The sequence below is a fragment of the Pan troglodytes genome, chromosome 18 (genome assembly GCF_028858775.2).
Source record: "Pan troglodytes isolate AG18354 chromosome 18, NHGRI_mPanTro3-v2.0_pri, whole genome shotgun sequence".
NCBI classification, from domain to species: domain Eukaryota; kingdom Metazoa; phylum Chordata; class Mammalia; order Primates; family Hominidae; genus Pan; species Pan troglodytes.
Window position 1 is genome coordinate 7057204 of NC_072416.2, and position 22663 is coordinate 7079866.

The 22663-nt window shown below is 52.0% G+C and overlaps 3 protein-coding genes across 5 annotated transcripts in view; 1 reads left to right on the forward strand and 2 right to left on the reverse strand.

Annotated features, from left to right (window-relative positions):
* Positions 1–7799, reverse strand: part of CORO7-PAM16 (CORO7-PAM16 readthrough) — a 77481-nt gene extending 69682 nt beyond the window's left edge. Inside the window, 3 exon segments of the mRNA NM_001347979.1 lie at positions 3901–3975; positions 4500–4596; positions 7640–7799. Coding sequence (NP_001334908.1) covers positions 3901–3975; positions 4500–4596; positions 7640–7699 — 232 coding nt within the window. The 5' untranslated portion in view covers positions 7700–7799.
* CORO7 (coronin 7) overlaps positions 1–7799 on the reverse strand; it is a 61826-nt gene extending 54027 nt beyond the window's left edge. The window contains 3 exon segments of the mRNA NM_001347980.1: positions 3901–3975; positions 4500–4596; positions 7640–7799. Coding sequence (NP_001334909.1) covers positions 3901–3975; positions 4500–4596; positions 7640–7699 — 232 coding nt within the window. The 5' untranslated portion in view covers positions 7700–7799.
* An 8570-nt stretch (positions 7800–16369) lies between these two features.
* DNAJA3 (DnaJ heat shock protein family (Hsp40) member A3) overlaps positions 16370–22663 on the forward strand; it is a 32106-nt gene continuing 25812 nt past the window's right edge. The window contains exon 1 of one of the 3 annotated variants that reach the window (XM_009430218.4): positions 16370–16961. In XM_009430218.4, coding sequence (XP_009428493.1) covers positions 16751–16961 — 211 coding nt within the window. In that variant the 5' untranslated portion in view covers positions 16370–16750. The remainder of the gene's footprint in view (positions 16962–22663) is intronic. The other 2 variants (XM_009430217.4, XM_009430219.3) reach the window with 2 other exon arrangements.

Below are 22663 nucleotides of genomic sequence, written 5' to 3' on the forward strand. Positions count from 1 at the left end.
CCAAGGGCTCTGGCATCAGGAGGTTGGCAGGAAATGGGCAGGAAGCCCCTTGAGTCACCAGGCACCTGCAGGAACGCAGCTGCCCAGCCCGACCCCTCCTAGGGCAGCACAGCCCACTGCTCCTTCAGTCGTGGAAGGTCCCCAGGAGTCAACTAAGAAATTGCTTTTTGGTTAAGCAAGACGGAGTTGGCTTTAGTTCTTTGCAACCAAAGAACCTGAATGGTGGCCGGGCATGGTGGCTCATGCCTGTAATACCAATACTTTGGGAAGCCAAGGCGGGCGGATCACTTGGGCTCAAGAGTTCAAGACCAGCCTGGGCAACAAGGTGAAACCCCGTCTCTACAAAAAATATAAAAATTAGTTGGGTGTGGTGGCGGGCGCCTATAGTCCCAGCTACTCAGGAGGCTGAGGCAGGAGAATTGCTTGAACTCAGGAGGCAGAAGTTGGAGTGAGCAGAAATCACACCACTGCATTCCAGCCTGGGCAGCAGAGCCAGACCTTGTCTCAAAAATTAAATACTAAGAACTTGAACGGCTCAGCTCCAGAGGTGGGGAGGGGTAGGTGGGGTGCACAGAGTGAGCCAGACCCCAGAGGGAAATGCGGTGGGTGGTTGGGGAGTTAAGAGACTAGGCATGGAGGGTGGCGGGGTTTCGGGGTGTGAACAGGACGAGAGGTATCACCAGAGCTGGGAGCACAGCGACCACCTGCTGCTGTCTGCCTCCCAACAGGGCTGAGCAGGACTGTCTTCCTCCCGGCCTCAGGAGACAGGGAAAAGATAGGACGGACGTGCACAGGCACATCTTGGGATAGCCCTGTCCTGGAATCCCAGCTGGCAGGACCACAACATTCCTGGGCCTAAAGCCACAGAACCCCTGCTGCCCTCACTCTGGGGTGTGCTTGCTGGGCCCTGCAGGGCAAAGCAGGTCCCTGGGCAGGTGTAGCAGCTGGCACAGGCAGGCTGGCATCTCAGGCATGAATGAGATGTGATGACATAAGCAATCTGAGTGCTCAGCATGTGCCGGCACCACAGATGCCCAGGGGTTGACACGCAGGGACCTCACTGAATCCTCATAAGGATGCAGCAGGTGGCACTGCAGCAGCATCCCCTACTGGAGGATGAGGATGCCAAAACCCAGAGAGGGTGAGTAACTGCCCCAAGTCACACGGCTAAGAGACAGGGCCAGCTTCAGAACTTGTGCTGCTCAGCATGACATGCTGCTGCCTTTTCCCACTGGAGCGGGCCCCAGCTGCCGCCCCACAGCCTGGACATCAGAAACGCACCCAGAAGTTGCTCACCCTCTGCTCCCCTGGCTGCTCGGCGGAAGGGCAAGAGTGGCCCTGAGCTGAGAGGCTGAAGGGGCCTCTGAAGGCAGGGCAGCAGCCAGAGCCCCACCTGGCCATTTCTCCCGACACCGGCACCTCTGAGGCAGAAAGGCACCTGGTGCCTCTAGGGCAGGTTCCAGGGGTGCTGGAGCTCACCTTCCCATGAGCAGTTTCCCGGCAGGGCTGCTCATGCAGGCAAGGCTCTGAATAGTTGCAGCCACAGTGAGGCTATGGACTTGCCTACAGGACCCTGGTCCAGCTTCTACTTGGAGAGCCCTAGTAGCAGAGGGCTCACCACCTTGCAAGCATCACCAACTTGGGCTAGCTCCCTCATGGATAAAAAGCATCAAAAAATCAAACATGAAGCCAGGTACATTGGCTCATGCCTATAATCTCAGCACTTTGGGAGGCCAAGGTGGGAAGATCACTTGAGGCTAGGAGTTCAGGACCAGCCTGGGCAACACTGCAAAACCCCATCTCCACAAAACATAAAAAAATCAGCTGGGCATGCTGGTGTGTGCCTATAGTCCCAGCTACTAGGGAGGCTGAGGATAGAGGATCCCTTGAGCCCAGGAGTTCGAGACTGCAGTGAACTATGATTGCACCACCACACTTCAGCCTGGATGACAGAGACAGAGACCCTGTCTCTAAAAAGACAAACCCAAACACAGGCTCCTATACACCTGGGTTCTGATTCTGGCCCTGCCATAACAATGGGTAAGTTCCTAACCTTGCAGGAGTCTCAGTTTTCATAGCTATAAAATGGGTTGTTTTAAAACCTACTTCAAAGAGATCTGAGATTAGATGAGAACAGACTTGTTATACAAGCTGCCACACAGATGTATCTCTAAAACAACATGCTACGTGAAAGATGCCAGATTCCAAAGACCGTGTATTGTGTGATTCCGTTTGCGTGAGATGCGCAAAAGAGGCCCCTCTATAGAGGAGAGGCCAGTAAACGTCTCCTGCGAAGGGCAAGGTGGTAAATATTCTAGGTTTTCAGGGCTCAACAGTCTCGGTCACAACTCAACTCTGCAGTTGTTGCAAGAAAGCAACCACAGGCTATACATCAATGAATGGGCGTGGCAGCGTTCCAATAAAACTATTTACAAAAACAGGCAGCCAGCTGGATCTGGCCGTGACAGTAGTTTGCAGACCTCTGCCACAGAGGCAGGAAGCAGATCAGCTGTTGCCTGAGGCTGTGGTATTGGAGGTGGAAATGGATTAACTGGAAAGGGGCACGCGGGATCTTTTGGGGATGATGGAAACGTTCCAAAACTGGATGGCAGTGCACATGACTAGGTCACTTTAATAAGAATCATCAGGCTCTTTACTTAAAACAGGTAATCTGACCGGGCCCCAAAACTTTGGGAGGCCAAGGCGGGAGGATAGCTCGAGGCCAGGAGTTCAAGACCAGGCTGGGCAACATAACAAGACCCCATTTTACAAAAAATTTTTAAAAATTAGCTGGAGGGGTGGTGGCATAAACCTGTGGTCCTGACAACTTGGGAGGCTGAGGTGGAAGAATTGCTTGAGCCCAGGAGGTCAAGGCTACAGTGAGCCATGATTATGCCACTGCACTCCAGCCTGAGTGACAGAGCAAGACCCTGTCACAAAAACAAACAAAAAACAGGTAACGTTGGCTGGGCCTGGTGGATCACACCTGTAATGCCAGTACTTTGGGAGGTTGACTTGGGAGGATTGCTTGAGCCCAGGAGTTTGAGACCAGCCCAGGCAATATAGCAAGACCTCGTCTCTATATACTTTTTAAAAATTTTTTTTAAAAGTTTAGATGAGAAAACTCAGCTAACGTACTTAGTACAGAGAGCAATCTCCATAAATCTTTCCTGTTGTTATTAACCACCATCATTATCATATCAGAACCCTTTCACGACCCTGCACACCCAGCCTGAGGACCAGGCATCAACCGCCTTCCCTCACCCGAAGGCCTCCAAACAAGCAGCCAGAAATGCAGGCCAGAGAGACTGGGCCCGCGGCCACTGCAGCTGGACAGTGAGAGGCGAGGCCAGCTGGGCTGCTCTGCCTCCATCTGAGGCGAGCAAACTGTTCCCTCGAGGCGGGCAGCCTGCCAGGCAGGCTGCTGGACGCCCCCAGAAGCAGCTGCGGCACACAAAAGGTCTCTTTGTGAGGGCCTATCTCCACCCCTGCAGCCCGACACAGCGACCTCCTTGGAGGGCCCCGAGCGGCTGGGCTGGGGAGGATGCCTGGTGGAGAGGGGACTCCAGCAGAAGACGGAGGGCTCAGAGCCATCCAACATGGAGTCCTCGGCAGGGACAGGGAGCCAGCATCAGCCTGGAGCCTGGGGCGGCCACTGCACACCCCGCTCCATCCAGCTCACAACCGGAGCACACAGCTTCCCTCCTCTCTGCCCAGGCCGGAATTCTACACCAGTAGGAAGCCTTCTGAGCCCCACTGTCTCTCAGAGAGTGCACAGACAGGGCGACAGGAGGGACCTGGCAAGCCATGCGGCAGTGGGACCAGGTGAGGATGAATTTCTGGCCCTGGAGAGGGAGGTGCAAGTTTCAGGCTTCACCCACTAGTCAGACACCCACTCACCTGAATGGCAGCCCAGGTGGGCCACGCGTCGCTTGTCCTCTCCTTGGCCTTGCAGAGGCACAATGCCCAGTACACCTGTTAAACAAACACGGGGACTCTGACTTCAGGCCCCACAGGGCCACCCACCTCCTTGCCCAGGGATCTCAGAGATGAAATCCAGCAGCTCAGCCTCGGACCTTCCCAGAGCCTCTACCAATCACAAGATCATATCCTCTGCACGTAGCAATGGCCTATGGGTAGGTTCTGGCCCCATGCATGAGCCATCCATGCCTCAGATGGATACAGAAGACATTAGGCGAGAGGTCCTCTCTTTTTAACACGGGTCATACGAAAGGGGCGTGGGGCCCTCCCAGCTCTCCTGGCCATGCTCTTGCCTGTGGTTTGTACACACATATGTCCTAATCAAAAGCAATCAGATTACTGCGCCTGGACCAGTTTGTGGGGGTCTAAGGTCTGGCATGGGGCTCACCTCTGAGCCCCCCAAAGCAGTTCCGTTCCAAGTCTCCAAATACACCAAGCCTGCCCCTGCTCCCCACCCCATCTATGGTGACGATGACCGAATATGTGAGCAAATCTCCACACTCATGGCCATTCCCTACCAGGACGGTCGGAGTTGAAGGCGATCAAGCTGCAGCTTGATTTGATGTGGTTCCTGCATGAAGGGGCGGTTCCTGCTCGAATTTCACTGATCCAGGACTGAAAATCAAGAGTAAAGAAGTATGTGGTGAGAGCCAGGGTTCCACCTCCACGCATGCCTAAAGCAAGAGGTGGGGCATAATCTGGGGAACTCTAGCTCAAAGCTGCACCATTCGAGATGCATTCTTTTATTTACTTTTCTTTTCTTTTTGAGACAGGGTCTCACTCTGTCACCCAGGCTAGAGTGCAGTGGTGCGATCTTGGATCACTGCAATTTCTGCCTCTTGGGTTCAAGTGATCCTCCTGCCTCAGCCTCCTGAGTAGCTGGGATTACAGGCGCCCAACACCAAGCCCAGCTAATTTTTGTATTGTTAGTAGAGATGGGGTTTCACCATGTTGGCCAGGCTGGTCTCGAACTCCTGGCCTCAAGTGATCTGCCTGCCTTGGTCTCCCAAAGTGCTGGGATTACAGGCATGAGCCTCCGCCCCCAGCCGTGTTGTATTACTTCAAATCAAATTCTGTCCCCACTCACGAAGTCCCTTAGGAAATGTAAAATGTGGGCCAGGTGCGGTAGTTCATGCCTGTAATCCCAGCACTTTGGGAGGCTGAGGCAGGCAGATCATCCTGAGGTCAGAAGTTCGAAACCAGCCTGGCCAACATGGCGAAACCCTATCTCTACTAAAAATACAAAAATTATCCGGCATGGTGGCGGGCACCTACAATTCCAGCTACTCAGGAGGTTGAGGGAGGAGAATCACTTGAACCTGGGAGGCGGAAGTTGCAGTGAGCCGAGATCATGCCACTGCACTCCTGCCTGGGCAACAGAGCGAGACTCCATCTCAAAAAAAAAAAAAGAAAATGCAAAATGTGGCCAGGCCTCCTCCAAGTACCCGGAGAAAAACACCCAAGCTCAGAGAGGGGAACCACCAAGGCCTGGCCTCATCAGGACACACCTTTCCACAAAGTCTCATAAGTCAGTAAAAGAAACACCCCCACCCAAGGGGAGGCAGAGGAGCACGTTTCTGAAACTAAGATCTGCAAGGTCCACACATTTTCTCTGTTGTCAAACCACCGCTCAGCACTCCTTCCTGCCCTCGATGACAGGACACCCATGTTTCCCACTCCACCCACCCATAGCACCCCGGAAACCACCTCCACCACCTGAAGTTTCTATATCAGTGTTCACCTGCCATGGTTAGAGCATCAGTCCCACCCTATTATTTCTCCCTCCTGATTCATGTTTACTGTATAAACACAGTGACTGCAAATATCTCTGAAAAGAACAGATCACCTGTTCTCCTGCCTCCCTAACATAAACTGTTTTAAGCTCTCCCTACAGTCTGTAGTTCCATGCCTATCTGTTTATGTTGCTGGACTAAGGCCCACCCAGGAGCAAGAATTAGGGCCCCTCAAGTATTCTCCAGACCCCTCCAAGCAGTACTTAACTGCACTCAGAGCCACCGGCTGTCTTGATGCAAACCTAGGTACCTCCTCCTAACTTTTCTTGTTTGTTTTTTTCTTTTTTTGAGACAGTGTCTCACTCTATTGCCCAGACTGGTGTGTAGTGGCACAATCTCGGCTCACTGCAACCTCCACTTCCTGGGCTCAAGAGATCCTCCAACCTCAGCCTCCCAAGTAGCTGGGACCACGGGAGTGAGTCACCACACCTGACTAATTTTTTTTCTTTAACTTGTTGTTCAGAGGGGTTTCGCAATGTTGCCCAGGCTGGTCTCGAACTCCTGAGCTCAAAGCAGTCCACCCAAAGTACTGGGATTACCGTGAGTCATGGTATCCAGCCCCTCCCCCTAACTTTTCAATGGCTCTGCACTGCATTCAGAATAAAACCCAACTTCTTCCGGTGGCCCTTGGGTTCTGCAGGACCACTCTGGACTCATCTGTCACCATACTGCCCCGGCCATCCCCTCCGTCCACTCATGCTCACTTTCCATTTCTCCACCAGGCTGTTTCTCAATTCTCACCCTTCTGGCCTCAGCTAAAATGCCATCTACTCCAGGCAGCCTTTCCTGACCACGCTACTGAGACTGGCCCCCTCCATTCTCCATCCCAGTCCCTCATGTGTGTTCTTCAATGTCGTTATGAAAACCTCCAATGCTCTTGTTTGTCTGCTTGCTGTCTCCCTCATGAGGCTACAGGTGCCACAGGGGAAGGAAAATGCCGTTGTGTTCACCGGGATGTCTCCAGCAGCTTAGCACAGCATAAAGTGGAAGCAGAGGAAATATAGTCCAGACTACAAAAACGGAACCTCTACCCAGACTGCCCTGACTTGCTCTGGGACCCTGATGGGGTCACTTGAGGTCAACTCCTAGGCCCAGTTATCGGAGGACACTCCCAGGCCTTACAAATAACACGGAAAGCGGAAGAGCAGAGCTGACATCGTTTCCAAGGCGCACCCCTCATCAGTCCTCCTGCCGTTTCGGGGGTCCGAAGGGTCTCCCGGCACCTGGCTCAGCAATTCTTTGGGGCTCCACCTGCTCAGGCTTCCCCAGGCCCCACCCAGCCGTGGCAGCATCACCGAGATAAAGGAAGAGCTTGCGCCAGCAGCGAGAGGAGGAAGCACCGGCGGAAACCCGAGGGAGGGGCGCGTGCGGCCGAGGGGCTCCCTCCCCACCACTGACACACTCGGGCTCGCCGGGGCCAGAGGAGAGAGGGGCGTCTCCCCACAGCCCAGCCAGGGGCAGGGGCGACCCGGGGCGGCAGGGAGGAGGAGCCAGGCGCCGGCAGCGCCCCGAGCCCCGGCTCCCGGCGAGGCCGACCGGAAGCTGGGAAGGCAGGCGGCCTCGCAGGCCTGGGCCCCGGCTAGGAGGGCTGCGCCGCCTCGGGGGTCCCGGGGCGAGGTGGGCGAGGCGGGCAGACCGCCAGGGTCACCGAGCGCCAGAGCGAGTCACGGGAGTGCCGGACTCTGCCCTCCGGCGGCGACGAAACGGCCCGGACGCCGGGGCCCTGGCCTGAAGGGGGTTCCTCGGGGATGGAGGTCTCGGGGGTCCAGACGGCCCTGGGGGGCACCCCTGTGGGGTCCGGGCAGGGGGAGGGGCAGCCGGACGGGGCCTGAGGCGACAGCGCCCGGTCCTCGGGCCGGACTCACCTCGCGGCGGGGCGGCCGAGCCTCGGTGTGCCGGAACTTGGACACCCTGAAGCGGTTCATGGCGACGGGCACGGCGGCGGACGCGTCTTCGAGGACCCCGGGCGTCGGGTCTCAGGTGCACGCTGAGCAACCGCGACTCCCGCTGCCTCGGCCCCACCCAGGACCCAATGCCGCGGTCACGCCCCCCGGCACGCCCCACTGCCAATCGCAGCCGTCTCCGGCCCCCTGGGCCACGCCCCCAAGCCCCTCTCCTTTCGCGCGCGCACCACCGGTCCCGCCTCCCGGCCAATCCAGGTACGGCCGCCCCGCGAGGCCACGCCCTGATACCGAGGGGACGGACTGGCGCGGGTGGGAGGTCACGTGAGGCGCAGCTGTCAGCCCACGTCTCCTGCGGTGCTTGCTTGCGTGGGGTCTGGGCTGCAGCATTCGCGATTTTGTGTGCAGGATTTGCTGTGGAGTCTTTGCGGTGTACCTAGCACGCCTTCCAGCACTATCTACCTCTTCCTGTAGAGAGGGGAGAAATTAGCTCCATTTCAGAGACAGGAAACCCCCGGCTAAAGGAGAGTGTAAACTGTCGGTCCCCAGGTCACACCAGTGGTAAGAGGCAGAGGGGGAACACGGGCCCAGGTCTAAAGCAAATCCCTGTCCACCGGGCCTACTCAAAAGCCTCTGCATCGGGCCAGGCGCTCTGCATCCGGCCAAGCGCGGTGGCTCAGGTCTGTAATCCCGAACTTTGGGAGACTGAGGCAGGAGTATCCCTTGAGCCCAAGAGGTCGAGGCTGCAGTTATCTGTGATCGCGCCACTGCACTCCAGCCTGGGAGACAGAAAGAGACCCTGCCTCTAAAAATAATAATAATAATAGCTTTTAATTTTTCTTTAGTATTTATTCATTTATTTGACACGGAGTCCCTGTCACCCAGGCTGGAGTGCAGTGGCGCGATCTCGGCTCACTGCACCCTCTGCCTCGCGGGTTCAAGCAATTCTCTTGCCTCAGCCTCCCGAATAGCTGGGATTACAGGCGCCTGCCACCGCGCCCAACTAATTTTTTATTTTTAGTAAGAGACGGGGTTTCACCATGTTGGTCAGGCTGGTCTCGAACGAGACTCAAGCAGTCCTCCCAACTTGGCCTGCCAAAGTGTGGGGATTATAGGAATGAGCCAACGCACCCAGCTGATTCTTGCATTTCTAAGGTTTGAAAAGCAATGCTTACATTTTATCTTAGTTCGGGCAGAAGTATATTTACTGTGAACCAAAGTCACTTGTGGTTTATTGAAAAGGCTTTTTGTTTGTTTGTTTTGAGACAGAGTCTCACTCTGTTGCCCAGGCTGGAGTGCAGTGGTGTCATCTCAGCTCACTGCAACCTCCACCTCCTGAGTTCAAGCGATTCTCCTGCCTCAGCCTCCCAAGCAGCTGGGATTACAGGTGTGCGCCACTACTCCTAATTTTTGTATTTTTAGTAGAGATGGGATTTTGCCATGTTGGCCAGGCTGGTCTCAAACTCCTGACCTCAAGTGATCCACCTGCCTCAGCCTCCCAAAGTGCTAGGATTAGAGGCATAAGCCACTGCGCCCAGTCCAAAAAGGTTTTTAGAAAATCATCAGGTTGGCCGGGCGCGGTAGCTCACGCCTGTAATCCCAGCACTTTGGGAGGCCAAGGTGGGTGGATCACGAGGTCAGGAGTTCAAGACCAGCCTGGCCAAGATGGTGAAACCCTGTCTGTCCTAAAAATACAAAAATTAGCTGGGCGTGGTGGTGGGTGCTTGTAATCCCAGCTACTTGGGAGGCTGAGGCAGAGAACTGCTTGAACCTGGGATGCGGAGGTTGCAGTGAGTCCAGATCGTGCCACTGAACTCCAGCTTGGGCGACAGGGCGAGACTCTGTCTCAAAAAAAAAGAAAAAGAAAAAGAAAAAAAAAAGAAAATCATCAAGTGGCTGGGCATGGTGGCTCACACCTATAATCCCAGCACTTTGGGAGGCCGAGGTGGGTGGATCACCTGAGGTCAGGAGTTCAAGACCAGCCTGGCCACCATGGTGAAGCCCCATCTCTACTAAAAATACAAGGCGTGGTGGCAGGTGCCTGTAATCCCAGCTACTCGGGAGGCTGTGGCAGGAGAATCACTTGAACCCGGGAGGTGGAGGTTGCAATGAGCTGAGATCATGCCATTGCACTCCAGTATGGGGGACAAAAGCGAGATTTTGTCTCAAAAAAAAAAAAAGAAAGAAAGAAAATCATCAGGACAGTGGTCCCACTGGATCCTAGGCAACCGAGGCACAGCTCATCATCCCCTTTCATAGGGAACTGCACCTGCTACAGACATCACAGACCAGAACATCTGGACCACACATTCCTCACCCACTTGGAATTGTCCTATACTCTGTGTGAAGTAAAGAAAATGCTACACTTAAGACAAATCATGCCCCTGAAGAGCTGGGCTCAGGCTCTTCCGCCCTCTGTAAAAGATCTCTGAGCTCACATGGGAGAGTTGCAGCCATTGGCAGCCATGAACTTGGCCAGTCCCATTATACTTCAAATGATCAGTGGTTTCAGCAAGAAATCACAGAGACCGTCTTGTCTCCCATTGCCTTCAGCCCAGCACTGTCGGGGAGCACCATTAAACCCCTTCGCAGCTCTCACAGATATCCACAGCTCAGGAGATGGGGAAAGGGCTCTGTGGAATTGCTGGTCTAGTGAAATGAAAGTGTGGAGGGGGAAACGCTTACGACTTTGTGTTCCCTTTGCAAGTAACATTTGTTTCTCCTTTCTTTTTTTTTTTTTTTTTTTTTTGAGACAAAGTCTCTGTTGCCAAGGCAGTGCACTGCCGTGATCTCAGCTCACCACAACCTGTCTCCTGGATTAAAGCGATTTTCCTACCTCAGCCTCCCGAGTAGCTGGGATTACAGGTGCATACCACCATGCCTGGCTAATTTTTGAATTTTTAGTAGATATGGGATTTTGCCATGTTGCCCAGGCTGGTCTCAAACTCCTGAGCTCAGGCTGTCTGCCCACCTCGGCCTCCCAAAGTGCTAGGATTACAAAAGTGAGCCACTGTGCCCGGCCTGTTTCTCCTTAAAGCTCACATTTTTGAGCTTCTGCCTGGAGAACACGGGATCATATTCTGACTGGCACTGAGGATAGGTGTAGCTTGTGGCTTCTGCAGTCTTTGGCAACAAGCCTGGGATGGATCCATTTGTGTCCAGTTGCAGCAGAAGTCCTTGAAAGGCAGGGCAGCAGTTTGTACCCATGGTAGTAATAAATGCTTGCCCTGCCTCTCTTTTGTTGTGAAAAGCAAATGAAAATAAGCATGAGAAAGTACTTCAGAAACTCCCAAGAGCCATATGCTTGGGAGATACTGATCGCAATGACGATTGATAGGCACGTGGTTTAAAGGAAGAAAACACGGTTTTATTGTGAGAAGACCTGGGCTTGGGTCTTGATTCACTCACTTACTAGCTATGTGGCCTTGGACAAGTCTTTTCATCTTTCAGAGCTTATTTTATTGTTGTTTTTTTTCTTTGTGGGCGGGGTGGTGTCTGTTTGTAAAAATGGGAATAGTCCTCCCGCTACCTACCTCATAGGGTTGTGCTCATATCAAAATAGAAAACAAAGCCAGGGAACAGTGGCTCATGCCTGTAATCTCAGCACTTTGGGAGACTGAGGCGGGCAGATCACTTAAGGTCAGGAGTTCGAGACCAGCCTGGCCAACATGGCGAAACCCCGTCTGTACCAAAAATACAAAATTAGCTGGGTGCAGTGGTGCATGCCTGTAATCCCAGCTACTCAGGAGGCTGAGGCAGGAGAATCGCTTGAACCCAGGAGGTGGAGGTTGCAGTGAGTCAAGATCGTGCCATTGCACTCCAGCCTGGACAACAAGAGCAAAACACTGTCTCAAAAATAAATAATAATAAAGTCTAACCAAAAAGAGACCAGGCATAGGCCCAGGCTGCTCTCAGCTGGGAGTCTTCCCCATGTTTTTCTTTCTTCTGTGTGGCAGATCCCAAGGACTTTGTCCTCTCTTTTGGTAATTACCGTCATCCACTCCACTCCTTAAGAGTTCTCTGCTTCATAATAGAAAATACTGGCTCCCCAACCATCAGCCTTCCTGCTATCCCTGAAAACAAGAACACACACACCATTTCAACGTGGAGGATTTTTACTGTTCATCACTATGGGGAAATAGATGGGGGATAAACGAAAATACAAAGAAAAAAAGGGGGGGAAGTTACAACGGTGACAGTTTTCATATTACTGAGCTCTCCTCTAGTTCCTCACTCACTCTGAGGTAGTAAATGAAAGTCCTTTTGGCTCTTGTTTTCAGCTTCTATACTTGAAAGTTGTTCTTCTCAACCAGCAGCATTCCCCCAACCCCCATTTCCCCTAAATTTTGGGCTCCCCGTGAGTAAGTAACTCTGTCTGAGTTCTTAGTATCCTCAGTGCTTAGTACAGCCTGGCACATGGGGCCAACACAGATTGAGCAATGGCTACACATCAAGTACTATAGGAAGCCTTTACATGATTATTTCACTCAGATGACCCTTTGAGGACATTACTATTTTTTGTTTTGCTTTATTTTGAGACAGAGTCTTGCTGTGTTGTGCAGGCTGGAATGCAGTGGCGTGATCTCGGCTCACTGCAACCTCCGCCTCCCAGGTTCAAGTGATTCTCCTGCCTCAGTCTCCCCAGTAACTGGGACTACAGGTGCGCGCCACCACACCTGGTGAAATGTTTTTTTTTTTTTTTGAGGCAGAGTCTCACTGTTGCCCAGGCTGGAGTGCAGTGGTGCAATCTCAGCTCACTGCAGCCTCCACCCCCTGGGTTCAAGTGATTCCCATGCCTCAGCCTCCCAAGTAGCTGGGATTATAGGCACGTGCCACTGTGCCCGGCTCATTTTTGTATTTTTGTAGTGACAGGGTTTCACCAAGTGGCCCAGGCTGGTCTTGAACTCCTGACCTCAGGTGATCCACCTGCCTCGGCCTCCCAAAGTGCTAGGATTACAGGCGTAAGCCACCACACCCGGCAATTTTTGTACTCTTTAGTACAGACGGGGTTTCACCATGTTGGCCAGGCTGCTCTTGAACCTCAGGTGATCCCCCCACCTCGGCCTCCCAAAGTGCTGAGATTACAGGCGTGAGCCACCACGCCTGGCCGACGTCGTTACTATTAAGTCCTCATTTATTTATTTGACATATGGTCTCCATTTGTCACCCAGGCTGGAGTGCGGTGGCACAATCATGGCCCATTGCAGCCTCAGCCTCCCAGACTCAAGCAATCCTCCCACCTCCGCCTCTCAAAATGCTGGGATTACAGGTGTGAGCCACCGTGCCCGGCCTATGTCCCCATTATAGAGAAAAGGAAACAGAAGAACAGAGTGAAGTAAGTTGCCCAAGGACACACAGCTGGTAAGTGGCACAGCTAGAATTCAATCCCAGGCTGTCTGACTCCAGAGCTATACTTTTTTTTTTTTTTTGAGAAAGTGTCTTGCTCTGTTGCTCAGGCTGCAATGCAGTGGCACTATCATAGCTCACTGTAGCCTTGAACTCCTGGACTGAAGTGGTCCTCCCACCTCGGCCTCCCAAATAACTGGGATCACAAGCATGCGCCACCATGCCCGGCCAATTAAAAAAATTTTTTTTTGTAAAGATGAGGTCTTGCTATGTTGCCAAGGCTGGTCTTGAACTTCTGGGCCCAAGTGATTCTCCTGCCTTGGCCTCCCAAGGTGCAGGGACTGACAGGCATGAGCCACCATGCCTAGCACAGAACCCATACTCTTTTTCTCTTTATTTTTGAGACAGAGCCTCACTCTGTCGCCCAGGCTGGAGTGCAGTGCCGCAATCTTGGCTCACTGCAACCTCCATCTCCTTGATTCAAGCAATTCTCCTGCCTCAGCCTCCCGAGTAGCTGGGAATACAGGCATTGCCACCATACCTGGCTAATTTTTGTATTTTTAGTAGAGACGGGGTTTAACTATGTTGGCCAGACTGGTCTTGAACTCCTGACGTTGTGATCTGCCCTCCTCGGCCTCCCAGAGCGCTGGGATTACAGGCATGAGCCACCGCGCCCAGTCAGAACCCGTATCTTTTTTTTTTGAGACAAAGTCTCACTCTGTCACCCAGGCTGGAGTGCAGTGGCACTATCTCAGCTCACGGCAACCTCTGCCTCCCGGGTTCAAGCAATTCTCCTGCCTCAGCCTCCCGAGTACTGGGATTACAGGCGCCTGCCACCATTCCCGGCTAATTTTTGTATTTTTAGTAGAGACAGGGTTTCATCGTGTTGGCCAGGCTTGTCTTGAACTCCTGACCTCAGGTGATCCGCCCGCCTCAGCCTCCCAGAGTGCTGGGATTACAAGCGTGAGCCATTGTGCCTGGCCCAGAACCCATACTCTTCATCACTATGCTGGTCATTTAAGTATTTGCTGAATGTATTAAAGGAACTCTTGCTCACCTCCCAACACCCTTGTTCATCTCAGTCCTCCCCATTCCGTAGCCCAAACTCTCTCCAACTATTACTTGCAATTTACAATAGCTTGGTCACTGTTCTTCAAAGGACTGGTGGTTTTATTTATTTATTATTATTTTTTTTTTTTTTGAGAGGGAGTTTCACTCTTGTTGCCCAGGCTGGAGTGCAATGGCGCGATCTCGGCTCACTGCAACCTCCGCCTCCTGGGTTCAAGCAATTCTCCTGCCTCAGCTTCCCGAGTAGCTGGGATTACAGGCATGCACCACCACATCCAGCTAATTTTGTATTTTTAGTGGAGACGGGGTTTCTCCATGTTGGTCAGGCTAGTCTCGAACTGCTGACCTCAGGTGATCCGCCTGCCTCAGCCTCCCAGAGTGCTGGGATTACAGGCGTGAGCCACCGTGCCTGGCAGGACCGGTGGTTTTTAATCTTCGAGTCTCAATGCCTGTGGAGAATTTGACGAAAGCTATGGGTATCTACCCAAATTAACAGCCACGTACACAAAAATTTGGTGTACAATGCTGGGAGTAGGGGGGAGGGGGAGTAGCACAGATTCCCAGGCTTTGGGGATGGGGGTGAAGATTTATGAGCACAGTTTGTTTTAAATCCAACCAAGAATCCTCAGGTTTTTTTCCCATTGCTTGAGGTGGTTATGATGGTGGGAGTGTGAAAATTGAAAGTCCTTTGCAAGACTAACCAGGTCAGGTCTCCCTTCCTAGCCTCATCTCATCACATACTTTTTTTTTGAGACAGAGTTTCGCTCTTTTTGCCCAGGCTGGAGTGCAATGGCGTGATCTCGGCTCACTGCAACCTCCACCTCCCGGGTTCAAGCCATTCTCCTGCCTCAGCCTCCGGAGTAGCTGGGATTACAGGCATGTGCCACCACGCCCGGCTAATTTTGTATTTTTAGTAGAGACGGGGTTTCTCCATGTTGGTCAGGCTGGTCTCGAACTCCGGACCTCAGGTGATCCGCCCGCCTTGGCCTCCCAAAGTGCTGGGATTACAGGCGTGAGCCAATGCGCCCGGCCACTTTTTTTTTTTTTTTTTTTTTTTTTTTTTTTGAGATGGAGTTTCTCTCTTTTGCCCAGGCTGGAGTGCAGTGGCGCGATCTTGGCTCACTGCAACCTCCGCCTCCTGGGTTCAAGCGAGTCTCCTGCTTCAGCCTCCCGAGTAGCTGGGACTACAGGTGCGTGCTACCATGACTGGCTAATTTTTGTATTTTTCGTAGAGACGGGGTTTCACCATGTTGGCCAGGCTGGTCTGGCACTCCTGACCTCGTGATCCGCCGCCACCTCGGCCTCCCAAAATGCTGGAATTACAGGCTTGAGTCACCGCGACCGGCCTCATCACATACTCTTAAATTTAGGGTTTAGGCAAAGAAGGCAAACACTTTCATATCTTAGACATTTGTTTCTTAAGTTCAGGCTACTTGGAATACTCCATCCCTACCTGACACACTTTTCATCGATGTTCAGTTTCAATCTTACCTCTTAGAAGCCCTGACATCCCAAACTTCCTCTCTCCCATTTTAGAAATGGAATGACTCCTTCACCTTGTATGACTGTAACAGTGCTTATTCCTGTGATAGCATTTAACATTGTTAGTTGCTAAGGAGCCTCTCTCGAGTCATTGTTTGCTCCTCCCGAGCAGGGATGGTGTATCATGCATCACTGTATCCCCGATATTCTAGAACATGCATGACACACAGTAGGCGCTCACAAGTTTTACTAATTTAGTTTTTGGGCAGCACGGCTCCCATTCTGAACCAGCAAGTTCACTGCAGGTTTGGAGAAGGCTAACACGCTTAAGGAGAGAGCTGAGGTCGGCGCGGTGGCTCTCGCCTGTAATCCCAGCACTCTGGGAGACCGAGACGGGTGGATCACGAGGTCAGGAGTTCAAGACCCAGCCTGGCCAAGATGGTGAAACCCCATCTCTACTAAAAATACAAAAAAATTAGCCGGGCGTGGTGGCACGCGCCTGTAATCCCTGCTACTCGGGAGACTGAGGCAGAGAATTGCTTGAACCCGGGAGGAGGAGGTTGCAGTGAGTTGAGATCGCGCCACTGCACTCCAGCCTGGCGACAGAGCGAGACTCTCTGTCAAAAAAAAAAAAAAAGAAAAAAAGGAGAACTGAGTCTTGTTAGAGGAGGCGGGTGGGGAATCGGCCTAAGAGAAAGTGAGGCTGCGGCCAGGATTTTGGGGGCGGCGACGAAGATTTACTAGAAGCGCGCGGAGACGGCATGAGTAGAACTCACGCAATTCGTCGTAAATCTCAGGGTCAGCAGGAGGAAACCACGCACTACATGCTGGGAGCGGCGCGACGGAGGGCCGCGTTGTATGCTGGGATTTGTAGTCTCGCCCTTAGCCAGAACTCTCGGACCACTTAAGTTCGGCTACATTCAACCACGTCCTTACACCGATAACGTACACTCATTGGTTGTCTAGCACAGAATAACGAGGCTCTGCACGGCGAGTCTACCTAACAACACTCTTCAGAGCAAACCCCATTTCGGCGATGGCCACCCGGAAGGCGCGTTGGCTGCGGCTACGCGTACGGTGCGGCTGCGCGTGCGCGACGCATGCGCCTCTACGCGCGCCCGCCGTTCCCGCGAGGCCCCCTAGAGCCGGGCGGCGCAGGCGCAGTGTCCCCGGGCCAAGATGGCTGCGCGGTGCTCCACACGCTGGTTGCTGGTGGTTGTGGGGACCCCGCGGCTGCCGGCTATATCGGGTAGAGGGGCCCGGCCGCCCAGGGAGGGCGTGGTGGGGGCATGGCTGAGCCGCAAGCTGAGCGTCCCCGCCTTTGCGTCTTCCCTGACCTCTCGCGGCCCCCGAGCGCTGCTGACATTGAGACCTGGTGTCAGCCTCACAGGTGAGGGCAGGTTCCAACTTCCGAGTGGCGGTTTCAGGGCCTAGAAAGGAGTGAGTCTCCTCGCTGTGACTACGGCTGCAGGGGTAGTGGGGTGGAGGGTGTCTTCCGACGCGGATGTACAATTGCCGGAGACACAGGCAGGAGGCGGGGAGGCCCCAGTGGCTGCTCAGCCGTCAAGGAAGGGAGAGAAGCGTGGAGCCCCCGGCGGCGGTGATGAAACGCCCCGTAGATCGTGAACCTTCACCTCTCTGTCAACATTTCTGGAGGCCGCTGCTCCCTCGTCCTCTTCCTTTCCCATCTCTTCACCTTCTAGCCCGTAGCGGAAGGGAAGAGCTAACTGCCATTCGGAGAGGCCTAGGTACTTTGTTACAACAACCCTGCAAGATGCCTGCCGTCATCAACATTTTAAAGAATGAGAAACTGAGATTCAACGGAGGAATCGACCAGCCCAAGGTCATGGAGTTAGACTAGAAGAGTTGTCTCAAACCCAAAGCAGTCATGTCATAGTTTACGCTCTTTCTACCACGTGGTGCTAATTGAAGGGCACAGTTAACAATCTTTTTAGAAGTCTTTAGTTGGTGATTGTAATAATAACACAGTCAGACATTTATTGAGCACTTACTGTTGGCCAGGCATGGTTTTCCCCTTACATCACATTTCCACATGATAGGCACTGTTATTCCATTTCATAAAGATACTGAGGCTTAGATGTTAAACCACTTATAAATGTCACAAGGAGGTGGAGGCTTGATTTCATTGCCTGAGATGACACTGAATTATACATTAAGTCTTGAAGTGCTTAGTCATGTTTTCTTTTCTTTTCTTTCTTTTTTTTTTGAAACTGAATCTTGCTCTGTTGCCCAGGCCGGAGTGCAGTGGCTCAATCTCGACTCATTGCAACCTCCGCCTCCTGGGTTCAAGAGATTATCCTGCCTCAGCCTCCCCAGTAGCTGGAACTAGAGGCATGCGCCACCACGCCTGGCCAATTTTTGTATCTTTAATAGAGACGGGATTTCGCCATGTTGGCCAGGCTGGTCTCAAACTCCAGACCTCAGGTGATCCGCCTCCCCTTGGCTTCCCAAAGTGCTGGGATTACAGGCGTGAACCACCGTGCCCTGCTTAGCCGTGTTTTCTTATGCCGTGTGTTTTGTGCTATGTGTTGTACGTACCTGAATTGTGCTAGTTTTGTGTCCTCTAGAATTTGTGCAAATGATATTTAAGCTATCTATAAATTTATAAAGATTAATTAAAGGGCCCTGACAAGATAATTTATACCAACTAACTTACTGTTGCAATCCAGTTTGTAATAGTTACATAGTAGACAATCGTTAAAGTATCAGTAATTGTGGTTACTTCATGCAATGTAAAGAAAAGAGCCTGGGCTTCAGGGGTGAACTTCCCCAGCGTGTGTGAGCGGGGTGTATTATTTAACTCCTTGGAGCATCTGTCTGAAAATTCATTCATTCACAGGTATTAATTGAGGCCAATTGTTTGCCAGCCACTGTTCTGGGCACTGAGGAGATGGCAGAGAACAAAGAGATTGGATGTGTGTTTGGTTAAGAGAATGATTATTTATGTATTTAATTATTTTTTAAGACAGGGCCTCCTGTTGCCCAGACTGGTGCAGAGGCACAATTACAACTCAGTGCAACCTTGACCTCCCAGGTTCAATCGATCCTCCATCCTCAGCCTCCTGAGTAGCTGGGACTACAGGCATGTACCACCACACCCAGCTAGTTTTCTGTAGATGGGGTTTCACCATGTTACCCGGGCTGGGCTAAAGTGATTCCCTTGCTTCAGCTTCCCAAAGTGCTGGGATTACAGGCATCAGCCACTGCACCTGGCCAACAGAATGAATTTTTTTTTTTTTTTGAGACGGAGTCTCGCTGTGTTGCCCAGGCTGGAGTGCAGTGGCGCTATCTCAGCTCACTGCAAGCTCCGCCTCCCGGGTTCACGCCATTCTCCTGCCTCAGCCTTCCGAGTAGCTGGGACTACAGGCGCCCGCCACCACACCCAGCTAATTTTTTGTATTTTTAGTAGAGACAGGGTTTCACCGTGTTAGCCAAGATGGTCTCGATCTCCTGAACTTGTGATCCACCTGCCTCGGCCTCCCAAAGTGCTGGAATTACAGGCTTGAGCCACCGCGACTGGCCTTATTTTTATTTTGTGATGGACTCTTGCTCTGTTGCCCAGGCCAAATTGCAGTGATGTGATCCTGGCTCACTGCAATCTCTGCCTGCCAGATTCAAGCGATTCTCCTGCCTCAGCCTCCCAAGTAGCTGGGATTACAGGTGTGTGCCACCATGCCCAGCTAACTTTTTTTTTTTTTTTGAGATGGAGTCTTGCTCTGTCGCCCAGGCTGGAGTGCAGTGGTGTGATCTCAGCTCACTGCAACCTCTGTCTCCTGGGTTCAAGCAATTCTTCTGCCTCAGACTCCCGAGTAGCTGGGATTACAGGGGCCCACCACCACGCCCGGCTAATTTTTGTATTTTTAGTAGAGATGGGGTTTCACCATGTTGGCCAGGCTGGTCTTGAACTCCTGACCTCAGATGATTCGCCCGCCTCGGCCTCCCAAAGTGTTGGGATTACAGGTGTCAGCCATCGTGCCCGGTCAGCTTTTATATTTTTAGTAGAGACGAGGTTTCACTATGTTGGCCAGGGTGGTCTTGAACTCCTGGCTTCAAGTGATCCGCCCACCGTGGCCTCCCAAAGTGCTGGGATTACAGACGTGAACCACCAGGCCTGGCCCAAGAATGGATTTTTAAATTCTGTCCCTGCATCTATATACTTCATGGAAGGAGCAGTCGTCTGTTCAGTATTCTTTCTAGGTTTCATCTGGATTATTTGGAGAGATGTCATGGTGGATTTTTTTTGTTTATTTTTTTCTTAAACACATACGTATTTTTTTATTTTGTAGAGCCATGGTCCTACTATGTTGCCCAGGCTGGTTTCAAACTCCTGGCCTCAAATGACCCTTCCACCTTGGCCTCCCAAAGTGCTGGGCTTATAGGTGTGTGCCACCATGCCAGGCTGGATTTTTCAACATGAGCAAAAGTGGCCATTTTTAGAGCTTGCTAACATTTTCTAATGTCGAGGTTGTTTTAAATAGAATCTGGCTGCATCTTTTCGTTCAAATATTAATCCTTAGGTGACTTGTTTTATTAAGCCAAATTTGTTCATGTTCCAGCTGTACAAATTTGGGAGCACTCGTTATTATTGTGTATGTGAAAGAGAGAAACAGGCACTAAACACTAAGCTTTGTGTGAAGCTGTGACTAAGGAACTGCAGTTAGCTGTCTTGTTCCCCAAGTGAGCTCATAACCTGCCATGGGCAAGTTTTATATCAGGTAGTGTACACAGGTGAGAGGTGGCATCCTTCAGAGTACGTGCTGTTTTCACAGATAGAGTCATCAACTGGTTGGGCGGGGTGGCTCACGACTGTAATTCCAGCGCTATGCTGGTGCTGAGGCAGGAGAATCACATGAGCTTAGCAGTTTGGGACCAGCCTGGGCAACATAGGCAGATCCCATCTCTACAAAAAGATTTTTTTTTTTTTTTTTTTTTTTTGAGACGGAGTCTCACTCTGTCGCCCAGACTGGAGTGCAGTGGCACGATCTCGGCTCACTGCATACTCCGCCTCCCGGGTTCAGGCCATTCTCCTGCCTCAGCCTCCCGAGTAGCTGGGACTACAGGCACCTGCAACCGCGCCCAGCTAATTTTTTGTATTTTTAGTAGAGATGGAGTTTCACTGTGTTAGCCAGGACGTCTCGATCTCCTGACCTCGTGATCCACCCGCCTCCGCCTCCCAAAGTGTTGGGATTACAGGTGTGAGCCACCGCGCCCGGCCAAGATTTTGTTTGTTTGTTTGTTTGAGACGGAGTCTTGCTCTGTAGCCAGGCTGGAGTGCAGTGGTGCGATCTCGGCTCACCATGATCTTGACTCACCGTGATCTCGGCTCACCGCATCCTCCGCTTCCTGGGTTCAAGTGATCCTCCTGCCTCAGTCTCCTGAGTAGCTGGGACTACAGGCACGTGCCACCACTCCCAGTTAATTTTTGTATTTTTAGCAGATAGTGGATTTCACCATATTGGCCAGGATGGTCTCGATCTCTTTACCCATGATCTGTCCACCTCAGCCTCCTAAAGTGCTGGGATTACAGGTGTGAGTCACTGCGCCCGGCCTACAAAAAGATTTTTAAAAATTAGCTGACTGTGGCCGGACATGGTGGCTCACGCCTGTAATCCCAGCACTTTGGGAGGCCTATGCGGGCGGATCACCTGAAGTCAGGAGTTTGAGACCAGCCTGATCAACATGGAGAAACCCCGTCTCTACAAAAAATACAAAATTAGCCAGGCCTGGTGGCGCATGCCTGTAAACCTGGGTACTCGGGAGGCTGGGGCAGGAGAATTGCTTGAACGTGAAAGTTGGAGGTTGCCGTGAGCCGAGTTAGTGCCATTGCACTACAGCCTGATCAACAAGAGCGAAACTGTGTCTCAAAAAAAAAAAATTAGCCAACTATGGTGGCAACTGCCTGTACTCCCAGCTGCTTGGGAGGCTGAGGTGGGAGTTTCACTTGAGCCCAGAAGGTTGAGGCTGCAGTGAGCCATGATGATGCCACTGCACTCCAGCCTGGGCGACAGAGTATGACTCTTTCTCTACCAAAAAATTAATTAAGTCATCAACTGAGAAGCCATGTGGTGGCAAGCCTCTATAGTCCTAGCTACTCAGGAGGTTGAGGTGGGAGGATTGCTGGAGTCCAGGAATTTGAATTTGGCCTAGGCAACATAATGAGACCCCTGTCTCTTAAAAAAAAAAAAATTTGAAAAGGTCATTACCTCAGCGTCCAAACACTAGTCTGTGATCTTGTCTCAAATCTAGTAGTAAGATGACATAACAACATTTTAGATGTGACTTTTCTTCCAAGCAGAAAGAAAGCAGTTGTTGGTGGCCAGGTATGGTGGCTCATGCCTGCAATCCCATTACTTTGGGAGGTGGGTCGATCACCTGAGGTCAGGAGTTTGAGACCAGCCTGGCCAAGATGGCCAAAGCTTGTCTCTACTAAAAATAGAAAAAATTGGTCAGGCGTGGTGGCGGGTTCCTGTAATCCCAGCTACTCGGGAGGCTGAGGCAGGAGAATCGCTTGAACCCAGGAGGCAGAGGTTGCAGTGAGCCGAGATCGCGCCACTGCCCTCCAGCCTGGGCAACAAGAGACAAACTCCCTGTCAGAAAAAAAAAAAAGAAAGCAGTTGTTGGACAGTGGGTTGGCCATTCTTAGAACGACTTGGAGGCTTATTTTATTCTGGGTTGTTCTAAAAAGGACAGGACATTTACTGGTCATATCTGATAAAATAGTCTATTAAATGAACTCTAATTATTGTTAATCATTGATGCCCTTTGGATAATGTCAAAAGTCATCAGACTGGGGATGGTGGCTCATGCCTGTAACCCCAGCACTTTGGTAGGATGAGGCCGGCGGATCACTTGAGGTCAGGAGTTTGAGACCAGCCTGGCCAACATGGTGAAACTTCTTACCTACTAAAAATACAAAAATTAGCCAGGTGTGGTGGTGTGCGCCTATAGTCCTGGCTACTTGAGAGGCTAAAGCAGAAGAATCGCTCAAACCTGGGAGATGGAGGTTGCAGTGAACCGAGATCACACCACTGCACTCCAGCCTGGGCGACAGAGTGAGACTCTGTCTCAAAA